The sequence below is a fragment of the Aquarana catesbeiana genome, linkage group LG10, assembly GCF_042186555.1.
Source record: "Aquarana catesbeiana isolate 2022-GZ linkage group LG10, ASM4218655v1, whole genome shotgun sequence".
NCBI lineage: Eukaryota > Metazoa > Chordata > Amphibia > Anura > Ranidae > Aquarana > Aquarana catesbeiana.
The window spans coordinates 235,937,317-235,952,706 of record NC_133333.1 but is presented as its reverse complement, the minus strand read 5'-3'; the positions used below and the strand labels follow the sequence as shown (position 1 = coordinate 235,952,706).

At 42.8% G+C, this 15,390-nt stretch overlaps 1 protein-coding gene across 1 annotated transcript in view; it reads right to left on the bottom strand.

Moving 5' to 3' along the window:
- Positions 1-6,925: 6,925 nt before the first annotated feature.
- Positions 6,926-15,390, bottom strand: part of LOC141111300 (WD repeat-containing protein WRAP73-like) — a 110,738-nt gene continuing 102,273 nt past the window's right edge. The window contains exon 4 of the mRNA XM_073603466.1: positions 6,926-7,261. Coding sequence (XP_073459567.1) covers positions 7,170-7,261 — 92 coding nt within the window. The 3' untranslated portion in view covers positions 6,926-7,169. The remainder of the gene's footprint in view (positions 7,262-15,390) is intronic.

Below are 15,390 nucleotides of genomic sequence, written 5' to 3'. Positions count from 1 at the left end.
TCACCGTATAACTGTTATGGGTGACGCTGGTTAGTTAGTTTGTTTATTATAGTTTTAGGGCACCCGCCATTTATTACCTAATAAAGGTTTAACCCCCTAATCGCCCGGCGGTGATGTAAGTTAGGTTTTAGGGTCAGATAGGGTCTGCGTCGCCCCAGGCAGCGTCAGGTTAGCGCCAGTACCGCTAACACCCACGCACGCAACATACACGCCCTTAGTGGTATAGTATCTGAACGGATCAGTATCTGATCCGATCAGATCTATACTAGCGTCCCCAGCAGTTTAGGGTTCCCAAAAACGCAGTGTTAGCGGGATCAGCCCAGATACCTGCTAGCACCTGCGTTTTGCCCCTCTGTCCGGCCCGGCCCACCCAAGTGCAGTATCGATCGATCACTGTCACTTACAAAGCACTAAACACATAACTGCAGCGTTCGCAGAGTCAGGCCTGATCCCTGCGATCGCTAACAGTTTTTGTTGGTAGCGTTTTGATACAGTCAGGAGCTTTTTTGCCTGTGAGTCTCACTAGTGTACCACTAAAAATGGCAAATCGAAGGTACACTAGTGAAGAGGAAGTCACTCATCTGTCAGATTCAGGCTCAGAATACGATCCTGTAGAGGACAGCGGCTCCATGACATATAGCTCTGACGACAGAGTTGTGGTCCCCGCCAAGGTCAGGCGTACCAGACCCCGAACTTCTGTCCTTGATGTGCAAGAACCGCAGGGCTCTCGTATGGAGCAGAGAAGTACTAGCGCCGCTATTCCTTCTGGTGAACTGGCAAGCACCAGCGGCCTAGTACACCCTGGTCGTACATCCAGCACTGCAGTAACATTTGGTGACGTGGCGAGTCCCATAAGTGCAGTTCAAGCTGGCGAGGTGGCAAGCACAAGTAGTGTCCCGCTGCCACCAAGAAGACGAACACAGGCCATCGTGCCCATAGTGCCCTTCCTGCTGCATTCGCCAATCCTAATTGGGAACCCACCGCTTCTGCAGCGCCCGTACTTCCCCCATTCACTGGCCAACCTGGCATTCAGGTGCAAACAGTTAATTTTACGTCACTGGATTTTTATTCACTGTTTTTCACCGAAGGTCTCTATAGATCTATTGTGGACCAAAGCAATTTGTACGCTGGTCAACACATCACCACTATTCCCCAGTCCTCCCTTGCCAGAGATTGGAAACCAATTACTGTTTCCGAATTTAAGATCTTTCTGGGCCTTTCCCTCCTCATGGGCATAACCAAAAAGAGTGAGTTGCGGTCATATTGGTCCACTGACCTTATTCACCATATGCCCGTGTTCTCTGCCTCCATGACCAGGGCACGATACGAGCAGATCTTGCGGTTCATGCACTTCAATGACAATGAACTCTGTCGTCCTCGTGGAGACCCTGAATACGATCGGCTCTACAAAATTCGGCCCCTCGTAAACCACTTCAACCAGCGTTTTGCAGACTTGTTTACTTCCCATCAAGTTGTCTGCGTTGATGAGTCCCTGATTAAGTTTTCTGGCCGCTTGTCATTCAAACAGTACCTTCCCAGCAAGCGTGCCAGATATGGGGTCAAGATGTATAAAGCTCTGTGACAGGGCCACAGGCTATACATGTAGTTTTATGGTTTACAGGGAAAAGATAGCCACTTAGAGCTGACAAACTGCCCTGACTACATAGGAAGCGCTGGCAAGATTGTGTGGGACTTGGTGTCACCCTTATTCAGAAAGGGGTACCACTTGTACGTGGACAATTATTACACGAGCGTGACACTTTTTTATCATCAGATTGGAGCATGTGGTGCGACCTAATCGTCAGGGCTTTCCCCAGCGGCTTGTAGATTCCTGTCTTAGGCTGGGGGAGAGAGCCTGCTTGCAGTGTAATAATTTGCTCGCTATGAAGTGGAGGGATAATAAGAATGTTTTCGTTCTTACCTCCCTTCATGCAGACACGACGACCCAAATTACTACGGCGACTGGTGTTGTGGAGAAACCCCTTTGTGTCCACGAATATAACCTTAACATGGGAGGGGTGGACCTCAACGACCAGTTGTTGGCGCCGTACCTAGTTGCCCGTAAGGCCAGACGCTGGTACAAAAAAGTGTCTGTTTATTTATTTCAATTGGCTTTGCTGAACGCTTATGTGCTATACAGAGCTTCAGGACTGACTGGATCCTTCCTTAAATTCCAGGAAGAGATCGTCAGAGCCCTTCTTTTTCCAGACGGTGCTCCATCTCACCATCCCCAACCAAATGCAGTAAGCCGGCTACATGAGAGCCATTTTCTTTATGTCCTCCCAAGTACCCCTACCCAACGAGTCCCCCAAAAAAGATGTGTCTGCAGCAAGCGCGGATTTAGGCGTGACACCCGCTATTATTGTCCCTCCTGTCCTGACAATCCTGGTCTTTGCATTGGTGAATGTTTTGAACGCTACCATACACTAGTTGAGTATTAGCATAGGGTACAGCACTGCACAGACTAGGACACACTTTCACAGGGTCTCCCAAGATGCCATCACATTTTGAGAGACCCAAACCTGGTATCAGTTACAAAAGTTAAAGTTACAAAAAAAGTGTAAAAAAACAAAACAAAAAAAAGTAAAAGAAAAAAAACATAAAATAAAAAAAACAAAAATAGTTGTCGTTTTATTGTTCTCTCTCTATTGTTCTGCTCTTTTTTACTGTATTCTATTCTGCAATGTTTTGTTGTTACTATGTTTTTATCATGTTTGCTTTATAGGTATACAATTTTTTTATACTTTACTATGTTTTATTGTTAACCATTTTTTTTTGTTTTCAGGTACGCCATTCAGTTGCAGCGCGGATTTATTTATCTTGACAGCAACAGCGTTTGCTCCCACGATACATAAAGCTGTGACTCCAGCGCTGTCGGAGGTGATTTCACCACCACAGTTACATACTTCAGCATATATGCCGAAGCGTGGGGGCAGCAGTGGGTGGAGGAGCGATTTGCTCCTGCCTTTTGCGGGAGGATGCCCCCATGCTTCGGCATATATATATTTTAGGCACCGGTTGCGTTAAATGTTTTATTTTTTACTATTTTTGTTGTATTTGCTTTGCAGGTATGGTAAGTCTTACTGTTATACTGTAATGTTACTTTGTTTTATTGTTAACCATTATTTGCGTAGCAGGTACGCCATTTAGTTGCAGCGTGGATCTATTTATCTTGACAGCAACAGTGTTTGCTCCCACGATACATAAAGCCGTGACTCCAGTGCTGTCGGAGGTGATTTCACCACCACAGTTACATACTTCAGCATATATGCCGAAGCGTGGGGGCAGCAGTGGGTGGAGGAGCGATTTGCTCCTACCTTTTGCGGGAGGATGCCCCCATGCTTCGGCATATATAAACGGTGCATGTATGCCCATCATCAGAAGTGGGTGGATGAAGGGAGGTATTCTAATGGTGGGCATACCCACCGATCAATATCTTTTTTTCATTCATTCCACAGGCTGCATGAAAAAAAAGTTTACAATATATGCCCAACAAGGACCAGCAACGTACTGGTATGTTGCTGGACTTTTAGTGGTTATACCAGAATGATGCCTGTAGGTTTAGGTATCATCTTGGTATCAGTCTTTTCAGCCAGCGGTCGGCTTTCATGTAAAAGCAATCCTAGCGGCTAATTAGACTCTAGACTGCTTTTACAAGCAGTGGGAGGGAATGCCCCCCCCCCCCACCGTCTTCCGTGTTTTTCTCTGGCTCTCCTGTCCCAACAGGGAACCTGAGAATGCAGCCGGTGATTCAGCCAGCTGACCATAGAGCTGATCAGAGACCAGAATGGCTCCAAACATCTCTATGGCCTAAGAAACCGGAAGCTACGAGCATTTCATGACTTAGATTTCGCCGGATGTAAACAGCGCCATTGGGAAATTGTGAAAGCATTTTATCACACTGATCTTGGTGTGGTCAGATGCTTTGAGGGCAGAGGAGAGATCTAGGGTCTAATAGACCCCAATTTTTTCAAATTTGTCACTGTCACTACCTATTGCTATCATAGGGGATATTTACATTCCCTGAGATAACAATAAAAATGATTTAAAAAAAAATGAAAGGAACAGTTTAAAAAAAAGATAAAAAAGCAAAAAAAAGCACTCTGTCCCCCCCCTGCTCTTGCACAAAGGCAAACGCAAGCGCCGGTCTGGTGTCAAATGTAAACAGCAATTGCACCATGCATGTGAGGTATCACCGCGAAGGTCAGATCGAGGGCAGTAATTTTAGCAGTAGACCTCCTCTGTAAATCTAAAGTGGTAACCTGTAAAGGCTTTTAAAAATGTATTTAGTTTGTCGCCACTGAACGTTTGTGCGCAATTTTAAAGCATGTCATGTTTGGTATCCAGGTACTTGGCCTAAGATCATCTTTTTCATTTCATCAAACATTTGGGCAATATAGTGTGTTTTAGTGCATTAAAATGTAAAAAAAGTGTTTTTTTTCCCCCAAAAAATGCGTTTGAAAAATCGCTACGCAAATACTGTGTGAAAAAAAAAATGAAACACCCACCATTTTAATCTGTAAGGCATTTGCTTAAAAAAATATATAATGTTTGGGGGTTCAAAGTCATTTTCTTGCAAAAAAAAAAAAAAAAAATGTTTTCATGTAAACTAAAAGTGTCAGAAAGGGCTTTGTCTTCAAGTGGTTAGAAGAGTGAGTGACGTGTGACATAAGCTTCTAAATGTTGTGCATAAAATGCCAGGACAGTTCAAATCCCCCCCAAATGACCCCATTTTGGAAAGTAGACACCCCAAGCTATTTGCTAAGATTCATGTCGAGTCCATGAAATATTTTATATTGTGACACAAGTTGTGGGAAAAAGACATTTTTTTTTTGCACAAAGTTGTCACTAAATGATATATTGCTCAAACATGGCATGGGAATATGTGAAATTACACCCCAAAATACATTCTGTTGCTTCTCCTGAGTACGGGGATACCACGTGTGTGGGACTTTTTGGGAGCCTAGCCGCGTACGGGACCCTGAAAACCAAGCACCGCCTTCAGGCTTTTTAAGGGCGTGAATTTTTGAATTCACTCTTCACTGCCTATCACAGTTTCGGAGGCCATGGAATGCCCAGGTGGCACAAACCCTCCCCCCCCCAAATGTCCCTATTTTGGAAAAGACACACCCCAAGCTATTTGCTGAGAGGTATAGTGAGTATTTTGCAGACCTCACTTTTTGTCACAAAGTTTTGAAAATTGAAAAAAGAAAAAAAAAAAACATTTTTTCTTGTCTTTCTTCATTTTCAAAAACAAATGAGAGCTGCAAAATACTCACCATGCCTCTAAGCAAATAGCTTGGGGTGTCCACTTTCCAAAATGGGGCCATTTGGGGGGGTTTAGCTATCTTGGCATTTTATGGCCTTCGAAACTGTGATAGGTAGTGAGGAGTGATTGGTTTTCGGGGTCCCGTACGCAGCTAGGCTCCCAAAAAGTCCCACACATGTGGTATCCCCGTACTCAGGAGAAGCAGCAGAATGTATTTTGGGGTGTAATTTCACATATTCCCATGGCATGTTTGAGCAATATATCATTTAGTGACAACTTTGTGCAAAAAAAAAAAAAAAGTTTGTAATTTTCCCGAAACTTGTGTCAAAATATAAAATATTCCATGGACTCAACATGCCTCTTAGCAAATAGCTTGGGGGGTCTACTTTCCAAAATTGGGTCATTGGGGGGGGGGGGGGGGGGTTGTGCCATCTGGGCATTTTATGGACTTCAAAACTGTGATAGGTAGTGAGGAGTGAAATCAAAAATTTACACCCTTAGGAATCCTGAAGGCAGTGCTTGGTTTTCGGGGCCCCGTATGCGGCTAGGCTCCCAAAAAGTCCCACACATGTGGTATCCCCGTACTCAGGAGAAGCAGCTAAATGTATTTTGGGACCGATTCAGAACAGGAGATTCTAATTTTTACTCTCCACCAGATGTTCTGCAACACACCGTGAATAAACCGACCCATATTAACCTCCCTGATGGTATTCCCGAGTGTGGCTTGGGGTGGATTTTCAGTACCAAAAGCGGTAACCCTGAGCCACACTCGGGATTGCATTGCAGGATCCAGGTACAGTTACTTACCTTGTCCCCAGGATTCTGCGATGTCTCCCCGCAGTGTGCGCCGGCTGTGTCTCCGCTCTATGTATCAAAGAGACGGGCTCCGTTCCCTGCGAGCATTGCGACGCACAGGGACGGAGCACGGCGCCAAATTCAAAAAGTGAAACGCACACAATACATACACTGTAATCTTACAGATTACATCACTGTATCACAATATTTCACATCCCTTTTGTCCCTAGTGGTTTGTCCAGTGCCCTGCCTGCAGTTTTATAATATTTATACTTTTCTTTCTGCACCAAAACCGTCCCTTTACATCAAAAGCGGTTTTAGACCAGCTAGAAAACAGCGATAATAAATTCAAATCACTTGCAGAATTGAGCGATAGTGATTTGTGGGGAAATTCGTAATCAAACAATGAAAATAATGACAGCGACAATTCTGCAACTGAGCAAATTTCAGTGTTTTTGATTTGATTACATTGGTGAATAATTTTTATATTATTTGTTAAAGCTATTTATTATATTATAATTTATGATTTCGTGTTTCAAACTTTATCATACCTGGGATGTCTACTAGACTCTTGTTTAGACAGATTTAAGTGTGCTATTCCTAAGAATTACAGGCGTACAATATGAAACGCCAAATTTCCATGCAAAAGAATTGTACCGCTTTGAGCATCAAAAATGTGAAATAATCGTACCGCCAGGGAGGTTAACATACGATTATATATCTAAATCTCATCGTCTATATTCAAAATGTACCTACTATGCAGATTGTTTTGTACTACCCCCTGTATTGAACATCCGGTTGTAATATGTATGGTAATGTCTCATCCTGTTAAACTCAATAAAAATATATTTGACTCTAAAGTGGTTGTAAAGGCTTAAAGTGGAAATTTATTCAGAAAGTCCAGATAGATCACTTCAGACAGGCCCTATTTGCAAGTATAGCTATATAAAACATTAGAAATAATGTGGAATGTATGTTCCTTGCTAAAGAATTTATTTTTTTTCTAAAGATGTTATGGATAAAGTTCCACGGTAAGGATTTTAACTTTGATGCTATTTCAGATAACAAATGTATTTAAAAGTACAAAATGCAAATTAAACAAGTGCTAATAGTTCTTCTCAGTAAACAGAACATTGATGTGAGTTTCCTCTGCTACAGCTTCTTGTCTTCCAGGCTCAAGGCCACAGTCCAACTCTTCTGCAAGATAAAAAAAAAATAATTGTGTGTCATTATCTACATGAAGCTGTAAATAAATGAACCGGGCAAGGCCATACATTAAGGCAGAACACAATGATAATGAGCTATTGCTGCCAGCAGTAATCACTTTAAAAAAATACAACAGATAACCAGCCTCCCAAACTGGCCGAGATTCGATCCATCTATGGCCAGTTTTTATGCATGACTAATCTGTTGAATATTAGACATATCTGGGATTGGAAAAATGTGTAACCACAACTTTGTGCATTTACTTTAATAGGTATGTCATGTTTTGTTGCAGCGAATGTGCTCATTAAATTCTTAAAGTAGATCAAAACCCATACACTAAAATCTCATATAAACTTTACTTTGTTGAAGGATGAGTGCACTTTAAAAAAAATTGTGTTTTATCCTTTTTGCTTCCTGATCTAACCTAACCCACCCTCCCCCTTCACAGATGCATACTTACCTGTGCACTTTTTGTATGCATTCTTTTACTTATAAAACAGTTAATAGTTATTAATAATAGAATAGCTATAACAGTAAAAATAGTTATAAAACTATTTATAAAACAAAAACTGCAAAACATCAGTAGTATACAGTGCCTTGAAAAAGTATTCACACCCCTTGAAATGTTCCACATTTTGTCATATTTCAACCAAAAACATTACATAATGTATTTTATGTGATAGATGAACACAAAGTGGCAAATGATTGTGAAGTGGAAGGAAAATGATAAATATTTTCTTAATTTTTTTACAGAAGAATTTCTGAAAAGTGTGGCGTGCATTTGTATTCAGCCCCCTTTTCTCTGATACCCCCCCGTAACTAAAATCAAGTGGAACCAATTGCCTTCAGAAGTCACCCAATTAGTAAATAGAGTCCACCTGTGTGTAATTTAATCTCCGTATACATACAGCTGTTCTGTGAAGCCCTCAGATGTTTGTTAGTGACCTAACCTCACCATGAAGCCCAAACAACACACCAGACAGGTCAGCAATAAAGTTGTGGAGAAGTTTAAAGCAGTGTTAGGTTATAAAAAAAAAAAAAATATCCCAAGCTCACGGAGCTCTGTTCAATCCATCATCCGAAAATGGAAAGAGTATGGCACAACTGCAAACCTAAATAAAAGGGGAGTGGGGATAGGACCCAAGGTGTCCTTACCTTCAGTGAAGGAAAAGGAACAAACTGCGGTTTAACCTGATATAACTTTATTAGAACAATTAGTAGAAAAACATTTTAATCATTGAAAGGAAAGCATAAACAATAGGAGATTGCATAAGGTAAAAACTGACAACGTTGTCACTTAACCACTTCATTACCGGGCCATAGTCATATGACGGCCTGAGATGGGATCTCCCATCCTGGGTGGCCGTCATATGACGTCCTGGGATTCCCGGCCATCTAGGGGGCGCACGCCTGTGGCATTGCTTGGGACCCAGTGCGTGTGCCCGGCGGCCGCGATTGCCCGTTAACCGGGCCGGACTGTGGATCTGTGTGTGTAAACACACAGATCCACGTCCTGTCAGTTGAGAGGAGACCGATCTGTGTTCCCAGTACAGAAGAACACCGATCGGTCTCCTCCCCTTGTACGTCCCCACCCCCTACAGTTAGAATCACTCCCCTAGGAAACATAATTAACCCCTTGTGTCCCCCTAGTGGTTAACCCCTTCCCTGCCTGTCACATTTATACAGTAATCAATGCAATTTTATAGCATTGATCGCTGTATAAATGTGAATGGTCCCAAAAATGTGTCAAAAGTGTCCGATGTGTCCGCCATAATGTCACAGTCACGGAAAAAAAAAACGCAGATCGCCGCTAATACTAGTAAAAAAAATAAATACATTTTTTTTAAAAATGCCATAAATCTATCCCGTATTTTGTAGACGCTATAACTTTTGCGCAAACCAATCAATATACGCTTATTGCGATTTTTTTTACCAAATATATGTAGAAGAATACGTATCGGCCGAAACTGAGGAAAAAATTTGTTTTTTAAAAAAAAAATTGGGATATTTATTATAGCAAAAAGTAAAAAATATTGTGTTTTTTTCAAAATTGTCACTCTTCTTTTGTTTATAGCACAAAAAATAAAAACCGCAGAGGTGATCAAATACCACCAAAAGAAAGCTCTATTTGTGGGGAAAAAAAAGACGTCAATTTTGTTTGGGTACAATGTCGCACGACCGCGCAATTGTTGTTTAAAGTGCGACAGCGCTGAAAACTAAAAATTGGCCTGGGAAGGAAGGGGGTGAAAATGCCCGGTATTGAACCGGTTAACCATGGACCTCCAGACTCCCTATATGCCTATAGAGTTGCTGCATTAAGTCTTTACAATGTTAAAGAAAGCATTGGTTATCTCAGACAAAGAAATGCAATTCTGGCTAGAAAGTATTCCTGATAGTTAGTGAACTGAGGTTTCCCGGAACTCACCTCGCCTAAACATATGTAAGCATTATATATTAAGTCACACTTAATGACTTGAGATGATTGACACGTGTGGATGACTGGGATATGGCTGAGCTCATGGGCATGCGTTTTTAAGTGACAACGTTGTCAGTTTTTACCTTATGCAATCTCCTATTGTTTATGCTTTCCTTTCAATGATTAAAATGTTTTTCTACTAATTGTTCTAATAAAGTTATATCAGGTTAAACCGCAGTTTGTTCCTTTTCCTTCACTGAAGGTAAGGACACCTTGGGTCCTATCCCCACTCCCCTTTTATTTTGACTACTTCTCCTGTTCTGACAAGGAACACCACCCTATTAGGGGAGCCGGTAACCTGTTACCTGAATTGACCAACGATACTGGTCATCAGGACCCCGCCCATTGCGTTTTTTTATTACGATCTGCACAACTGCAAACCTACCAAGACATGGCCACCCACCTAAACTGACAGTCCGGGCAAGGAGAGCATTAATCAGAGAAGCAGCCAAGAGGCCCATGGTAACTCTGGAGGAGCTGCAGAGATCCACAGCTCAGGGGGGAGAATCTGTCCACAGGACAACTATTAGTCGTGCTCTCCACAAATCTGGCCTTTATGGAAGAGTGGCAAGAAGAAAGCCATTGTTGAAAGAAAGCCATAAGAAGCCATGTGGGGGACACAGCAAACATGCGGAAGAAGGTACTCTAGTCAGATGAGACCAAAATTGAACTTTTTGGCCTAAAAGAAAAGCACTATGTTTGGCGGAAAACTAAAACACTGCACATCACTCTGAACACACCATCCCCACCCTGAAACATGGTGTGTTGTGGGGATGCTTTTCTTCAGCAGGGACAGGGAAGCTGGTCAGAGTTGATGGGAAGATGGATGGAGCCAAATTCATGGCAATTTTAGAAGAAAACCTGTGATGCCCCGTACACACGGTCGGATTTTTCGACAGAAAATGTTCGATGGGACCGTGTTGTCGGAAATTCCGACCGTGTGTAGGCTCCATCGGAATTTCCGACACAAAATTTGAGATCTGGATCTCAAATTTTCCGACAACAGAATCCGTTGTCGTAAATTCGGATCGTGTGTAGACAATTCTGACGCACAAAGTGCCACGCATGCTCAGAATCAATTACGAGATGGAAGCGCTCGGTCTGGTAAAACTAGCGCTCGTAATGGAGATAGCACATTCGTCACGCTGCAGTTTTTTTAATCTTTTAATGCGCATTCTCTTCTTCTTTAGAATGCTAGAATAATGAAGTTGTTTTGCTGCTGACATTCACACAGAGTTCTGACAAACTGATTTCTTTATTATTTGTCGTGATCTCCTGAATATTATTTTTTTTTTTTTTTTGTCACTTTTGCAGTGCACTTGGAGTGTTAAGTGGATTTTCCTTTAGGAAAAAACTCCCACAGTGCTTTATAATTTGACACAATCAGTTTATAACCTAGGAGATAGCTAAAAGAAACACATGCAGTAAATCAAAGGAACTCTTATTACATTTTAACTCCAAAATTTATTTTAAAAATGTTGATTAAACATTTTCTGGCATATCAATGGCACCCCTATCCGCAAAGTACTCCATATATTTGTTACGGACCTCGCGGGCGCTTAGGGGGGCAAGCCAGGACAGCCAGCTTCAAGCGCCGACAGGGTTTCTTCTTGAAATCCGGCCTCAGGCCCAACTGAGGCAACATAGTTTATTGAATTTCTCCTTAAATAGTTGTGGAAAATGCAGCATGCAAGGATTATATGGTTAAGTTTATATTCTGCCATGTTGATTGCCATAAGGAATAGGCGTACCCGGCTGGCCACTATCCCGAAAGCGTTCTCCGCGACTCTTCTGGCTCTGGCCAGCCGGTAGTTAAAAACCCTCTGCTCCAGGGTGAGGGTCCTCATCGGGAACAGCCGCATCAGGTGTTCATCCAGACCAAATGCTTCATGAGTGACAAAGACGAACGGCAGACCAGCCACGTTGTTTTCCGGAGGTGGCAATCCCAAGCCATAATTCTGAAGCTGTCTGTAAAACTCGGTCTGGGCGATGACTCCACCATCTGACATCCGGCCATTCTTCCCCACGTCCACATGAAAAAACTTGTATGTCGCTGACACCACCGCCAACATCACAATACTATTAAAGCGTTTGTAAAGGTGTTTTTTTTTTTTTTTTTAAATAACAAACATGTTATACTTACCTTCACTGTGCAGCTCGTTCTGCACAGAGTGGCCCTGAACCTCGTCTTCTGGGGTCCCTCGGCGGCTGTTTCAGCTCCTCCCCGCAAGCATTCACCACCTTAATGCGAGCTCCCTCGCACGGTGGTGAGTGCTTGCGGGCGCGCTCCCGTGATACAGCCGGCGGCTATAGCCGCTCGCTGTATCACTCGGCCCCGCCCCCCGGCGCGCCGCGTCATCGGATGTGATTGACAGCAGCGCGAGCCAATGGCTGCGCTGCTTTCAATCCATCCACTGCAGCCAATCAGCGGCCAGGGTGAGCGGAGGAACAGATGTCGGGAACGCGAAGCTGACTTTCGAGGCGTCAGGTAAGTAAAACGGGGGGGCTGGGGGCGGCGGTTCTGTCAGAAGTTTTTTCACCTTAATGCATAGAATGCATTAAGGTGAAAAAATTTTTACCTTTACAACCCCTTTAAATCCCTTATAGTTGTAATAGTATGACCCCGAGTTGGGGGGTGGGACGATGTGGATGTGCTTCCCATCTATTGCCCCTCCGCAGTTGGGAAAGTCCCACCGCTGGGCAAACTGGGAGGCCACAGTCTGCCATTCCTGTGGCGTTGAAGTTACTGTGGAGTCAAACAAGAAAAAAAAATTAGTAATTTTGCACATAAACATTGCAAGCAGATTAGACACAAACATTCTTGGCCAACATCAGTATAACATTTATTTGAAGAAGTATTTCAAGATAAAAAGATAAGGTCCACTTATCTGATTCATCACCCTCTCTGATGGCCCATTGTCAAAATTTTAGGTGAGGGAGATGTTTTGGACAGGTAACCCTCTCCACTACATTGAGAGCTGAATGCATAAATAATGTGTGTTACTTTGGCCAGCCCCTCCTTACTTACACTATTGGCAGCCCACTGGACAGGTAAGAAGTGTCATAATACAAAAATATGAATACACACTTTACAAATTGAAGCACTTTTTTACATTCTGCAATTACCTATCAAGATAATAGAACAAAACTTGAAACAGTAAATTTGAAAGTATTCAGGTAGGCCCTTTTACTACATGCTTTGGTGAATTCATACAGAAACCTGACAACAAAAGAGGCAGGTATAGTGTATATGGGTTTGGCAAAGTCCGCAGATAGAGGATGGGAATCAGTTGACTTAGCGGTTGGAGGGTTCCAAATGAGTTTGGGACACCCAAAAAAATACTCTGGCACTCTGCCTGAATTTAAGGACAACCATAACATTTGTACACATTTTAGGGGGTGTTTAGGGTAAAGCACTACTATGGAGCTGACAAAATACATTGTTAAGTGACTAGGCTAGGTGGTTATGGGCCCAGGATAGCATGCTGGGGAGGTTAGTGAAGGCAAATATGCATGGAGGACAAAAAAGGAACTTTAAAAACTTCCAGCATGCATGAGGATAAAGGGGACATTCACAGCATATTACAATCATGGTAATTAGGGAATGATGAAAGAAATACAATACATTAGCAAACATTAAATATATAGAATGTGATGTTGAAGGAGAAATCTTACCTTAATATAGTCCTTCTGCAGGACCTGAATGATGGCAGAACAGGTCTCTGGAATAATGATCCCCAGAGCCTGGGGGGAGATGCCCATCGAGAACTTGATGTCCTGCAGACTTCTCCCCGTCGCCAAGTACCGCAAGGTGGCGACTATGATGGCTTGCTGCTAATATAAGGGGACAGCAAAGCCAACAAACAGTGAAAAACGGGGTCCGTCATCTGGAGATCATCTCCTGAAATCATCAGGATTATTATCACGGGTCTCCCGCAGCAAAGGCATATGAGAGAATTGGTCACGCTGGAGTAACCAATTATTGGTCAATGAACTCCTCCCCACCCTGTTCATGGACTGGGCTTGGGTAAAAGCAAGAACCCCAACACCAAGCCCCAGCACAGCACGAACTCTACGACGAGTACGTAACCACAACATGGCTTCAAAATGGTCGGCTGGTCAGAACAAACTAACAGAACGAACAAGCACAAACTGAAGAGCAGTAACGATCTGAAAAGCACGAGGCTGAAAAGCGCGAATCGTCTCTCACCAAACTTCTACTAACACGAGATTAGCAGAAGGAGCCCAAAGGGTGGCGCACTTGGTTTGAAACTTCCCTTTTATAGTGCCGTCGTACGTGTTGTACGTCACCGCGTTCTTGACGTTCGGAATTTCCGACAACATTGTGTGACTCTGTGTATGCAAGACAAGTTTGAGCCAACATCCAAAAAAAAAAACCCATGGACTTTGTTGTTGGAATGTGCGATCGTGTGTATGAGGCATGCGAGTGCAAAAGACTTGAGACTGGGGCAGAGGTTCACCTTCGAGCAGGACAACAACCCTAAACATACAGCCAGAGCTACAATGGAATGGTTTAGATCAAAGCATATTCATGTGTTAGAATGGTCCAGTCAATGGTCCAGACCTAATCTGTGGCAAGACTTGCTGTTCACAGACACTCTCCATCCAATCTGACAGAGCTTGAGATATTTTGCAAAGAAGAATGGGCAAAAATGTCCCTCTCTAGATGGGCAAAGCTGGTAGAGACATCGCCAAAAAGACTTGCAGCTGTAATTTTAGTGAAAGGTGGTTCTACAAAGTATTGACTCAGGGGGGCTGAATACAAATGCACCCCACACTTTTCACATATTTTTAAAACATTTTGAAAACAATTTATTGCTTTCCTTCCACTTCACAATTATGTGCCACTTTGTGTTGGTCTATCACATACAATCCCAATAAATGACATTTGCGTTTTTGGTTGCAACATGACAAAATGTGGAAAATTTTAAGGGGTATGAATACTTTTTCAAGGCACTGTACAAGAAGTTAGTGTATGTCGGTATAATCGTATAACAATCGTCACCATAGAAATCTGTACAAATCACCAAATATCAAACCGCCAAGAGGGTCAGACAATAGTAACATCTAAAGTTTGTAGGCATGAAAGGAATCAACACAAATGTAAGACCTCAATGCATTGATGGTGGCATCATTATATTGAAATGCACTTTGTTTTAAAGAGCATTTAACTTTTGATGCCATTTGAAAATTTGTCATCCAGATTTTGAAGTAGGTAGGTTCAAATAATACCTACTAATTGGTTTTGTGGTGAAAAGGAATCACTGTAGGGGACACAAGAGAAAAGTATTGCAGACAAAGCAACGGGCTGGATGACCTTTCAGGCCAAAACTTGGGTCATTTTTAAAAAAAAAAACCAAACATGTCTTACCTCCACTGTGCAGTTTGTTTTGCACAGAGTGGCCCCGATCTACCTGTTCTGGGGTCCCACGGCGGCTCCTCCCCACATTAGATAACCCCCTCTGAGAAGCTCTCTCCCGAGGGGGTTGTCCTTGCGGGCGCACTCCTGTCATACATTTGGCATCCAGAAAAACCGAGTGTATGACTTGGCCCCGCATCATTGGATTTGATTGACAGCAGCAGGAGCCAATGGCTGCGCTGCTATCATTCTATCCAATGAAGA